The sequence below is a fragment of the Trematomus bernacchii genome, unplaced genomic scaffold (genome assembly GCF_902827165.1).
Source record: "Trematomus bernacchii unplaced genomic scaffold, fTreBer1.1, whole genome shotgun sequence".
Lineage (NCBI taxonomy): Eukaryota > Metazoa > Chordata > Actinopteri > Perciformes > Nototheniidae > Trematomus > Trematomus bernacchii.
Genome location: NW_022987685.1, coordinates 1301501 through 1314758, shown reverse-complemented (window position 1 = coordinate 1314758; position 13258 = coordinate 1301501). Strand labels below are relative to the sequence as shown.

At 44.2% G+C, this 13258-nt stretch overlaps 1 protein-coding gene across 1 annotated transcript; it reads left to right on the top strand.

Moving 5' to 3' along the window:
- The first annotated feature begins 195 nt into the window (after positions 1–195).
- Positions 196–13048, top strand: rcor2 (REST corepressor 2). The gene is given in 16 exon segments (XM_034136610.1): positions 196–416; positions 3448–3573; positions 5094–5150; positions 6261–6341; positions 6545–6597; positions 6715–6876; positions 6992–7116; positions 7411–7477; positions 7675–7914; positions 8716–8793; positions 9059–9116; positions 10239–10306; positions 10548–10706; positions 11254–11373; positions 11375–11446; positions 11448–13048. Coding segments are annotated over 15 exon segments (1629 nt in total). The 5' UTR covers positions 196–416; positions 3448–3449; the 3' UTR covers positions 11613–13048.
- Positions 13049–13258: the final 210 nt, after the last annotated feature.

The following is a 13258-nucleotide window of genomic DNA, read 5'->3' as shown; positions in this document are numbered from 1 at the left end:
TTAAAGGATATTTTTTATCAGCACGACATGTTGGTTAATAATTCGTGTCAATTTACACGTGTATGGCAAGTGGCAACACAATCTAAAATTGAGAATAGGCTACATTTAATAGTTTTGTAGGACTACTTTTTGTCAATCCAAACGGCTGTTGTGGTTGGGAGAGGCGAACGCATCAGGGCGGATGTCCACCTTACTTTTCCCCGGGTGTTGTCCGTCTCCCCGGCGCACACTCACGGCTGCTTCCATCTATCCATGCAGTTCACTTCATTGTACTGGCTCCGCTCATCAATTAGGCGAGAATTAAGCCTTTTTAGATGCGATAATTGTCTTTAAGCGCGTCGAAGAGGAATATAAACTGTGAACAGAGGCGCAGATAAGTTTTGAGTGCGAGGAGAGCGGAGAGAAACGAAACACAGGTAGGAGAGCGACTGCTATCTCGACTTCCAACTATTATCGTTACTAATGTAACGCGAGGGTACTAGCCGCAAGCTAACCGGCTAACGTTAGCATCCCGACGACCAACTAGACTTCAGGTTGCACTTTAGAGAGAGAGGGAGGCAAATATCGCCTGGTTTTTATTGTTTGACCTCCAAAAATTACTCAGGACCGTTCAAACTACTAAACGTCCCGAAAGAGACCGACCACTCGAGTTATAATAATACGGAGAGCGAGTTTTCACTCCAGCAGACAGTAGCGTCAGGAGTAGTAACAGCAACGTAAGCGTGCGGAAAACAAAAGGACTTCACATGACTGCTCCGCTAAGATGGGGAAATGTCTTCAGCTAGCACACCTGGCTCCACTAGAGCACCAGGTGCTAACCCACCACCTCATATGTTTGGTTTAGTAACACATTAACTAATGTATAGTAATGTACATGTATACTTAATAAAGGAGTCCCCATACTATTATGTTGGTGTTACCTTTACTTTAAAACAAATAATAACACTATAAGATGGAAAAACGTACTAATTATATCTACGAGCATATTAATTGTCACGTTAGAAGCGCCACGATTGTCAATACGAGTCCAAAATGATACATCAATAAGATAGTTGAACTAAACATTTACACATTTATGATGTATAGAAAAAACACTTGTTAAAATGATTTACTAAGTATAAGCAGGTGGTTGAGCAATAATTGACTACATCCTGCCTGGTGGGGTTGGCTGTTATGTATTATAGATTTATATCTTATAACAGTTGTCAGAGGTCGAGGCTATAGTAGCAGTGTTCGAGGCTACCACCAGCCCCCCCCCCCCCCCCCCCCCCCCCCCCCCAAAGTAACTCTGAAAGTGAACAGAGGCGGGATTATAGCTTCATCTTCGAACCCTCTGTTGCTTTAGTTTAATCGATGCGTCAAATTTAAATCCATCGAGTTAGATGTAAATAAACAGGGCTATGTTTATGTTTGATGCCGTGAGTTTGCAGTGAAGTTAAGGGGACAGCTGTTGTAGTGTCGGGGGGCCACCGGCAGCCGCGACAGACAAAGACTCCCAGAGAGACTCAGACACTTGTATTGTCTAGCGGAGTTTGCTAGATGTGAATGAATCTGCCCCTCACCCTCTGCAGAGGAGCCATAACTACTCATGTTTTATCTGGAGAATGGGGGGAATAAGTTCATGATGTCGCCCATATGGCATGTAACTCCACGCCCGTGCTTTGTTCTAGTCGTAGTTCAAGTTAGGTAAACAGGAGTTGCTGATGGGATAGAGGACAGCAAGTATAAGACTCGTTATGCTGCGATCTGTGAGTGATATCGCTCATTGTTTTGTAACCGCACTGAGTTGTGTACCAGGAGGGAGGGAGTTTAGTTGGGTTACTTTCTGTGTCCTGAGTTGACTGTCTAGTCTTTGTGCTGCTGTGAGTCTCACTGCCCGGAGATACATAGAAAAACGAGGCTTGGCCACGTAATAATATAGCACTGACTGTGGGTGACACTCAAAATAAGAGTCCCCTCCACACTGGAGGGCTCATGTTATTTATGGCTCGGTTTTTCTTTCACTTTGTTTTGCAGATGCTTCTACTTGTCTGTTGTGCTGTTTGCTCAGCATGTATGAGGAGGAGCTCCTTCAAGTAGTTGATAAATAAACAGCAAAAAGTATATAACTATTTTGTTAATCGACTTATTGTTCAACTAATTCTTAATACAAGACATAATCAGAACATTCTGTTATAATAAGCCTCTTGTATACATTTTCTTATTTACTCTGCTTATATATAGCTGAATAGGATTAAAAAAACAAACAAGAAATGTAACCCCTCGACTATGAGAAGCTGGGACATGAGATGGACATTTCCCACTGTATTTCTGCAGTTTTATCTATAAGAAGAGAACTGTTGGATGCAACTCTACATATGAGCATCACCATGGTTTGTCAATGAATCATTTGGTTCATCAGATGGTTACAGTAATGCACCCTACAGATCTGCCAAATCAATATCACTGGTACTTACTCGCAGACCTTGTTAAGTGGATTGGATAATGGCCATACTGGACTGATTCTCATTAAATAAAGCTTCTCCGCAAGTCTGTTTTTATTTACTTGGTTACGGTGGTCTGCCTGCTCATATTTTATTGCCACACTAATCCCTAACATCCTGTTACCTTACATAAAATGATCCCACATGGTCAGGTATACAGACATTACATTGGTAAAAGAGAGCACTGGAATGTGAGCTCAAGTGTTTCTTAATGGTCTGGGGCACTAAATGGCCCTGTGTTCTGTTAGTGGGTGGTGCCCCCATGGCAGCAGCATCTTCTTAATTAACTGGAGTAATAAAGGAGGACGTGAGTTAATCAGTTTGAGTCCTGTGTTGAACAAGAACAAGGGCCTCTGGATTGTGTGTTGAGGTTCCTTGAAGGTCAATATGGTGAGAGAAGATCAGAACGAGAGCAGAAATGTAGCCAACAAACCAATGGCCCATTCATCACCTTACGTCCCATATAACTAATCACACTGTAAGCACATTTTTTATTAGTGAGACACCGAGATAAGAGCCTGATCAAACCACAAATGTTAATTAGTCTGGAACCTTTCTGTTAATTTTTTTATTTCCAATGAGCATTACTTGAAATGTTCAGCCCTAGTTTTCAGGCAACCAAGTTCTATCTACTGATGAAAATGAGGGTTTCTGGGAGAGTTGTTGAGTGTGAACATGTTCTCATACAGTAAAGTTATGTTGGGAAATAAACTCTGCTGAAGGGGAAATAATGGGATTGCTTCCAATGTAGCAACATAAGGTGCTGTTCTACGTTTCAAGAGTGATTAAGGCTTTATAGGGTTTCAAGTGAAATCCTATCGCAGCCAAATATCTGCCAAGTGATACAAGTGATATTTTTATGGGAGATTGCATCACATGTAAGACAGAAATGGGTTTTTGTTGATGAACGGTGTTCTGTACGTGCCGCCATTCCATATTCAGGGTGTGTGTGTGTTTGTTGCAGCCATGCCCTCAGTGATGGAGCGCTCGGGGTCCGGGGTCCTGTCCAGGAGCAGAGCCAAGACAGTCACCAATGGCAACAGCCTACCACACTCTGAAGAGGAGAGCAGTGACGAAGAGCATGCTCATGGTACAACACACAGAAACACTAAACAGAATTATAATCTACTGTTTTAACCTGAATTTAATGGGGGGGGGTTACTTCATATTGTTTGGTGTTGTATTAGGTATCCATAGTGAGTGTATTACCTAGTGGATGACACCCCTTTTTCAGAGAGCAGACTGGAATACTAGAGCAGATATTAAGCAATGAACTGCAGTGGATAAGGGCTGCAGCCAAACTTTAATTTACCGTCAGACAGCCCTTTCAGACAAGACCTGAAGAGGCAGTTTAAAGGCAAAGTGGAGAACATATTTTAAATAAAGCATACAATGATTTAAATTTACATTTGGGTGCTGCCAGATTCCATAGAAGTACATTGCTTAGCTTTTGTGCTGGTAGTCCTGTGTGTCTTTCAAAACTGGGCGCATGCCGACCACCATCTCCTTTAATTAAAACACTGACTGCTGATAAGTACTGAATACAACCCCCAACAGACATCAGAGCTATCCCTTCCATTACTGCGATTAAGTTTATTGTGTAATATGTATAACAGTTGACATTTCCATTGTGCAGATACATAAAGTCAGCTGTTGGGTTGCACTGCTGCAGAGCTTCTTCAGTGCCTGCACACTGCTCTCGTCTGTCCTCCTCTCCTCCTCCCCTTCCCACACTCTTCCATCATCTGCCCACATCCATCTTTCATTCCTTCTTCACACAATGACTGCTCATGATCTTTACATGTTCAGTTATCTCACTAGACACATGTACTCGAGATATCTTTATAGATTAAACCGTTAAACTGGAGTAGTTGGGGAGCGATTAAAAGGCTCCCAGTTTTCTGCTGTTGATGTAGGTCTGAGACTTTCCATCAAAAGCCACCATCCCTAATAAAATGTTTCCTAATTTCTCGCCTCCTTTTATGCCCCTTCTTCCTTTCCTTCCATCCAATCTGCTTTACTCTTGCCCTTCCTGTCTCCTCCCATTCCTTACCATGTACTCCAGTTTCTATCTTCCCTCACTCCTCCCTTCCTGTCCTCTCTCCCTGAGGAAACAGTAATCTGTCCTCCTCCTCAGCTGCTGGCCTGCCTCTCTCATAGTCCCTCTTTACCACAGCACTAATGACTTAATATCTGCCATCCGCTGTCTTCCCCCCTATCTGTCACTTAGTGGTAAATATGCTTTAAATTGAACATTATCATGCATTAAACTATTTATCAAGACATATGCTAGTACTATTTCCATATGAACTTCTTGAAGAGACAGATTATGTGATCTCATTCAAATGTTTCTGCTATCCTGGTTGAACCAAACTGATCGAAACACAAATGTTTAGAGTACATATTATTAATGGAATCGGACTGGGATCAGGGCCAAAAACTATAGTTAGGACATTCCTATTACTAATAATGTTAATGTTTTTCTTATGAGTATATCTAGCTCTGCAACTTCTTAAAAAATCTACAGGAATAATTGTCCCCATCCGCTACTATCTCTACTTCCTGCTGGGCAAAAAGAAACTGATATTCTTCTTGTGTCTCTCTCGGCAGACAGTATGATCCGAGTGGGAGGAGACTACCAGGCTCAGATACCAGAGTTCAAACCAGGTAAGCTGAAAGAGGGAAGCATGAGAGAAAGGGAGGGAGGAAATCAGGGCTGAGTAGTAAGAGACATAGAGGTGAGGAAAAATGTGGAGGGCATAGAAATGGAGGAATGAAAGGAATGCTGATGATGAGAGAAATGAAGGTCAGAAGACCAGTTAGTGTCTGCCCATTTGCATGTGTTTGCCTTTGCTCAGTAATGGAAATTCAATGTGGATTGACAGCTTAACATAGAAGGTGGGTAAGGAAGGGTTGGACCCAATAATGCAAACGTCTTTGAAGGGGTTTGCTTTGCAGTGTTCAAACCCTTTATTTGATTTACTTATAGAACATTGTAGTGATATTAACTCTAGGGAAATGTGGCTTATTATCACATCCTGATTCATTGTATGATTAGTAGAGCAGACGAGGGAGAAGCAGCAAACCAGCCTCCAGTTTAATGTCTTTTTGGAAAACACAGGTGTTGAATTCCCAAAGCGGCTGACATGCCACTGTCTTGTCCTCTTCTTTCTTCACTGACGAAAATGGAGCCAAAGATGGAGCCTAAACAGGAGAAATCATGCAAAGCAGAGGGAGAAAGAAAGTTAATATAAGGGTTGCTAAGTAGACAATCAGTAGTGTGCATCGTGTCTTTGCAACTCTTGAGTCAAGTGGACTGTGCTCATTAGTGATGTGCACCGGAGGCACCTGTTATAAGAGCCAATCCTCACCAACCACCATGAAAAAATAATCAGCCACCAGAACCCGACCCAAACCACAAACTGAATGCCTCATATTATCACAAGGTTAGCACTGACACAAGCAGACAACAGATAGAGACTTGTCTGAGTCATGTACAACATGATCTTTCTGGTTGTTGGTCGACTATCGGTTGGTATATATTTTTGAATCCAAATTAACCAAAGTCATTCCAGGTTGGTAAAGGCCTGTTTATAGGCAAGGTAGATAGGTAAAACCATTCTAAAATGGCAGTTTCTTCAAACCGCTGTTGGTGTCAACTTCAAAAAACAAACCTCCTTTAAGCATGGAGAAGGGAGGAAAAGAGATACACGTCTTTAAATGTGATCTACTTTTTGTAAAAGCACAAAATGTCCTTGTTTGTTGTTTCTCTAACAGACAGTTCAAACCGCTACAATGAGAAGGACCACAGGAGCATGTTGGTCTGGTGTCCCAGTGTCATGCTGTCTGATGCAATGTGTAAGCTACTCACACACACTCACCTCCTTCTTTAGTGCAAGCCTGTGACCTTCACTGTAATGGCTATTCGCTCACCAAAGAATAGCCATTACAAATCTCATTCTGTGTTTTCTCTGTCTCTTGCGCTCTTTTCCTAGCACTATATCTCCTCATGTCCTTCTTTTCCTCTATTAAACCTATGTTTCTTTCTCATCTTAATCCAGTGGACGAGTACATCCTAATGGCTAAAGAGAAACATGGATACAACATGGAGCAGGTACGTACAGCAGAGGAACATCAGCAAGTCTCTTTCTGCTCTCACTGCTTGTGTCTCTCTCTTTTTGTTCCTGTCCCTGCTTGCCTCACCCTGTCTCCGTCTTGTCTCTCCCCTCAGGCTCTGGGCATGTTGCTATGGCACAAACACGATGTGGAGCGCTCGCTTGCGGACCTGGCCAACTTCACCCCGTTCCCCGATGAGTGGACAGTGGAGGACAAAGTTCTGTTTGAGCAGGCCTTCAGCTTCCACGGCAAGAGCTTCCACCGCATCCAGCAGATGGTGAGAGACAGAAACACACTTTATTCAGAGGTCTTTTCTTTTTTTTTCAATGAATGTCAAAAATAAACAGACTGTGCTCCCTATTTATTATCTTGATTACTGTGTTTGTGTGCAGCTTCCAGACAAGCTGATCTCCAGCCTGGTGAAATACTACTACAGCTGGAAGAAGACCAGGACCAGGACCTCCGTCATGGACCGAGCGGCCAGGAGGCTGGTCACCAAGAGAGAGAAAGAAGACAGGTGAGACACACCATGAAACTTGGTGAAGAATTCATATTGTACGACGCACTAAGCATGGAGAAAACACAAGTTCAGAAACTCCTCTGAGGAGTGACATTTACAAAGACACACAATGAGCATCCTGAAAAACAAGGCTCATGAATATTAATCACATGCTTTGATATTATCTCTTGTCATTTTCAGTCGACATTCTCAAGCATTTTAGAAATACTTGTGATGAAACCAGACATAGTTAAAATGTCAAGAAGTGGTTTAACCGCGGGTTGTTGGACTTAATTGTCTTTCTTCTTGTAGTAACGATGAGGTTGAGGAGGCAGACCCCGGCAGTGACAGTGACTTTGAGATTGACACCAAGAAAGAGGTGAGCAATATAAAACTTAACAGAGGTTATTGACTGTGTGTGGCATGCTTATGTCAACAATCTCTCTGTTTGTATTAGTCATGACTTGCCTGAGCCAAATCAATGCCTTCTGTCTGCAATTTCAACTTCATGTATTAAACATAAATCTAAAGCAGCCTTCCTGCATTGCCTGATTCTTAACATTTGTGATTCCACAGGCGGTGAAACCAAACCCCAACAACAGCCACGCAGACAAGGCGGCCGCCAGCCGCTCGGGGCCGCTGAAGAAGGAGAACCTGGGGGCTCAGTACCGCCACCACCCGCTCAGAGCCCGCCGCCGGCCCCCCAAAGGCATGTACCTGGAGCAGGAGGACATCATGTCGGTGTCCGCCTCACACAACGCCGGGGTGCTGACCATACGGCAGCTGGACACACAGCTGGTGTCGCTCAAGAGACAGGTATACACCGAGTCTGAGTAATCTGCCTTCTGTTGCATCTAATGCCATCAGTGTGTATGAATGTTTTAAAGCAACATTCAACATTTTTATCAACAGTCGCACAGCCCTTTTTTTTAAGTGAATCTTCATTGCATTTCCCTGTATTTCTGTACAGTTGCAGATAAAGATTATGACACACAAATATTATACGTTTTATACTAATTGTGGAGTTTGGTCTCAAAATGAGTTTGCATACAGAGCACGTATCTGTATTGACACGGCGGTCTAGCAGAAATGTAACTGCACCATAAATGAAATGATACTACCGAAATACCAACAAAATCAAACATGTTCCCATTAGATTGATGACATCCTAAAACGTGATGACGTAACTTCAAAGCTTCTTTTGAAAGCCTCTAAATAAATGTGTGTAAAAAACCAAACACTTGGTGCAGCCATTTAGCTTCATTTATTTGTGTTTTGTTTTCAAACCTCAAATAGATTTGTGTACATGTAGAGGAAGTTTTAGGGAACTCACACCTGCATGAAAAGAGGAAAATGTAACGCCTCCTCCAAGGCTTTATGGTGCAACAGTATATTAATAAACTCTTTTCTCTGTGTCAAATGATAATGAATTCAGTCTCAGTGAGGGGTCACTTTGATTTGTACTGTTAGTCTTACATTTGGCAAGCAGCTCCAAACATTAGGAAATGAATTGCTCGTGACAGTAGACTATTCCTAAAGTACAACTGCATGTTTTAAAGTAACAGAAGCCTTTTAGTGTTTATGAATAAACCCCGCCCCTTCTCTTTCCTCCCATAGGTCCAGTCCATCAAACAGAACAACAGTTGTTTGAAACAGGGTTTAAATGAAGGTGTGGCGAATTTAAAACCGTCTGAAGTAAGTTTCTTTTTGTATAGTGTTCTTTCTACATGTCCCTCCTTTACATCCATCTATCCCCTCTTTGATTTTTGTTTCCAGACTTTGTCCTTCTCTCTCATTTATTCACTCTGCCCTTCCTCGACTCCCTCCAGATATGATTTCCCCCCTGGTGGGACTGAGATGAGTCTAATCTGCCCTTTCCTCATGATGTCCTTTTCCCTCCTATCTTGTCTTACCACCTCCCTCCCTCTCTAATCTCTCCTCCTTCTCCTCTCACCCTCAGACTGCCCCCAAGATGAACTCCCGTTGGACCACAGAGGAGCAGCTCCTGGCTGTGCAGGGTGAGTAAAGGCTGCTGCAGCATCCCCCCCCCCCCCCCCCATACTGAGATTCAGATTCCAGCTGTACTTTAAGTGAATTAAAGGAGAAGTAAAGCAGCTACTGTTCCAAATCAGTGTTCATTGCTTTTAGTCAATTAAAGGCACAGTTGTCTCATAGAGGAGCCTTCAAAGTGGCTCATTCATTAGCAGAGGAGCTGAGGAGGCATCTATTGTTTTTTGTCTCGGACACATAGCTGTGCACGCCGGGGCGTCCATCTGCATCAGTCGTGGGGAAAGTTCTGAATGATTGAATGAGATGCATTTTGTCAGAAAAACGGATTACTAGCTGAGCAGCTGCAGTCAGCCAGTGTGCCTTTGAGCAAAGCGTTAAACTGCAGCTGCTCAGAGCAAACAGAAGAAGGGAAAGCAGAAGCTGAAGACTTCAGTGACTCGTTTGCACTCTCACATTCCAATGTGGGTCATGTTAAAACCTATTTCTGTTGGGATAATCCAGATGTAGCATTTCTCTGATAAGATGTGGGATGTGTGGTTATTATTCAGGTTTTAAGAGCTTTTGTTGGACATGTATACAGCGCATTTGGAATATTATAATTTATTTACGGTCAACATTTCTGTTCAGAAGGAGGACAAAGCCTTCTCTAAAACGTTATGAAAGCCTTGGACATTAACAGGTTTTTGGATGTGCGCACAAGGAGAGGTGGTTGAAGGAACAGAAGAGCGAGGCTGATTAAAGTATGCACGGCTACGTGTCATTTAGAAAATGAACTTTCCTTTCCCAGGTTAAGAGCTTAGTGGGAAGATTGTCTTTGACATAAGGGCAATATTTAGTGCATGTAAACGGAGTCAATCTGTGGATACATTAAAGCAGGTGCACTCAGCCAGCCAGCATCAGATGATGACACACACACACACACACACACACACACACACACACACACACACACACACACATACACATACACATACACATACACATACACATACACATACACATACACATACACATACACATACACATACACACACACACACAGTTCTGTAGGCTTTTGATGGCGAGGCGTTGGTTGTGAGCGATGCACAGACACAACATTAACCAGTCCTTCTTCCTCGTCTCCTTTCCAGCTATCCGTCGCTATGGTAAAGACTTCACAGCCATCGCCGAGGTGATCGGGACCAAGACTCCAGCTCAGGTGAGCCTCCTGCCCCCCTCCCCTCTTATTGTGACCTCAGCGTCACCCTTCATCTATACCGCAGTTTACTCTGTGAGCTTTTCATCTCCTCTCCCATCTCTTCCTCATCCCTCTGACTAGATCAGCCTTTGTCTTTATAGATCTCTCCATTATCCCTCCTTTCATTTGTCCACTGACCTTTAACCTCCTCCTCCGTGTCCTTGAACAACTTTCCTTCATTTCCTTCTCCTTCCCTCCTCAGGTGAGTTCGTTCTTCGTGAGCTACCGGCGCCGCTTCAACCTGGACGAGGTTCTGAGGGAGTGGGCGGCCGAGCAGGTGGCCACCGACCGAGAGCAGAGAGACCCCCGCAGGAGCAGTGAGGAGGGGACCCCAGCAGAGGGGGGGGCAGAGGAGGACGAGGTGAGCACTGACAGGACAGACACGTGATATAAAGAACACTGTTAGTTATTTATAGCATTCAGATAATCAAGAAGAGATGTCTCAAAATGTCAAACTATTTTGAAATTCTGAATGATTTTAATCCGAGTAGATCCTCGCCTCAGTGATCATCCGGGCGAAGTTACTTCTAGTCATCCATATCTCTCTTATTATACCACACAACAAATCAGTCACAAGTTAAAGTGGAAGCGTGGTGTACTAAACAATACTAGAAATACCCAATGGCTGTTTAGTTCTTACTCACTTTCAATACATGACACCACCTCTGAGTCCGAGCAGGGATGAACCCTGAGGAGAACAGAGGGAGACAAACCTGCAAGATAAAAAATGTGCGTCAATCTCAGGAGCATGGACTTAATGCTGAGTCACACGTTCATCTGAGTTTAAAGTGACGGTGCTGAAGTGGATGAAATGAAAGTGTAGTGAACAGAAGGAGCAGGTGGTGTAATATGAATGAGCCTCCTCTTCCTCACATCTCACTTCATCTTCTGTCCCCCCCCCCCCTCAGGTGAAAATGGAGGACTCTCCCTCGGACTCGGCCGGCGGCTCCTCTCCGCCCTCCTCCACCCAGACCCCCTCCTCCCTCTCCCAGCCTCCCCCCCTGCTGCGCCCTGCTCCTCCCTCGGCCCCCCCCCAGCCTCCTCCGCCAGCCCCCTCCTCTGCAGACGCGCCCGCTCCAGAACCGAGCGCCCCACAACCACCCCCCCCCCTCCCCTCATCCGGCCCGCGGTGACCTCCTCCTCCACCCCCCCCACCGGGAGCTCCAGCCTCAGGGCCTCACCCCCCAGCTCCTCCTCGTCCTCCGCTGCAGGCCAGATGCCCCCGTCACTCGTCGGGCTCAAAGTGGAGCAGCCCAACTCGCACTGATACACACACACACACAATAGGTATAGAAACACACACACACGCAAACAGACACTTCCTCCACCCTTTAACTCCATCACATGACCACAGGATCCATCAAACACACTCGGGCGACATCACAGCTCTCCCCCCCCCCAGCCCCTTTACTGTACCAACAAACACCTACCTCCAGATCATCGTTCACTAGCGCATACACACACACACACACACACACACACACACACACACACACTACAAACAAGCTAGGAACTGAAATCTACCTGCACACTAAACAAAAAAAAAAGAGACACTGGATCATCGAGCTTCTGAAGGAAACCCACCTGCTCGTTTCCATGGCAACAGCTGAACTTCTGGACGAGTGTGGTTGAACACACACACGGACACACACATACTAAATGTATATCTATCTATACTGTAGGTTCCACTAGGCAGGTTTTAGGTCCTCCGAGAACAACCTTCAGGAAATTTAAATAACGAATAAATGTTCGGTAAGAAAGTGATTGAGAGGATGTGAAGACACACGCCTTTCCCTAACGAGCTGCGCTTTAAAACTCGGGACCCTCAGAGAGGAAAAGGTACGGCTTTGTACTCGGGGCTGTGCTGTGACTTTACCGTCACAGATTTCAAGAGCTGAGATAAAGGAGCAGCAGATCTCCCTCCTCTCTCTCTTACTAGTATTAACTGGAGTGATGTTTTCTGTTTTTTGACTAGATTTTAAAGTGAGCTCTAGGTAGGCAGTTAGTTTGTAAGTAGTTTAGATTATGATGATGATTATTGACTGAGCACTAAAGAAAATCAGTTGAACACGTGTGATTGGATGCTCAGTGTTAAAGCCACACTGCTTTCTGTCTGGAGGAATTGTTCCAGTAGCTAACCGCTAACTCTGGTCACCGCAGAGAAACATTAGCCTCTGAGGTAAATATGTGTAGAGGACAGGTGTTTAAAGCAGGTTTACAAATGTCAAGGGGACGCCTGACCTCTCACAGATAATCAAACCCTGAAATATAAAATGTTCTGCCAAAGTCTGTTAATGCTTTAAAAGCTCATTGCTTCCTGCATGTTGGACGCGGTAAAGGAGTGAAACAAAAGATGGTAATGGGTTCATCGGGAATTTTGGGAAACAAGCATTCGCTTTTTTTTGCTGGCAATGATACTGAAAGTTTGATTCTCAAAATACAAAACAAAGAAATCTTCCTTGTTTTGTTTCTACGTTTGCCTGTTCATGCTGCTCTCCACTCAGCGTTTAGTTTCCCGCGGCACTGAGCAGGATCACAGCGGCCATCACTTCGTGCTCGCCTTTTGACTTTCTTAATCGTTCCTTCCTCGAAAAACTGCTCGTGTGTGAACTGTATGTGAGAAGTTGTTTACATTGTGGAAACTGAACTGTTTGTGTTTGAGAAATGTCTTTTTTTAGAATAAAGAAATGACCAAATAGTAAAGCTTAATGCCATCTCTTAAGCAAACGAGCGTATTGAGTGAAACTGTCAGAGCCTGGTGTTCTCATCAGCTGTTTTCAGATGTCAGCTGTTGTCAAACCTCTGTGGCTCCAACAGGTTGGGCCACCTGCAGCAGCTTCACATTCCTGAGCAGAGTGAGCTCAGTGGGGCCAGTCTGAAGGCAGATAACTTCATGGCTTCTGGACATACAAT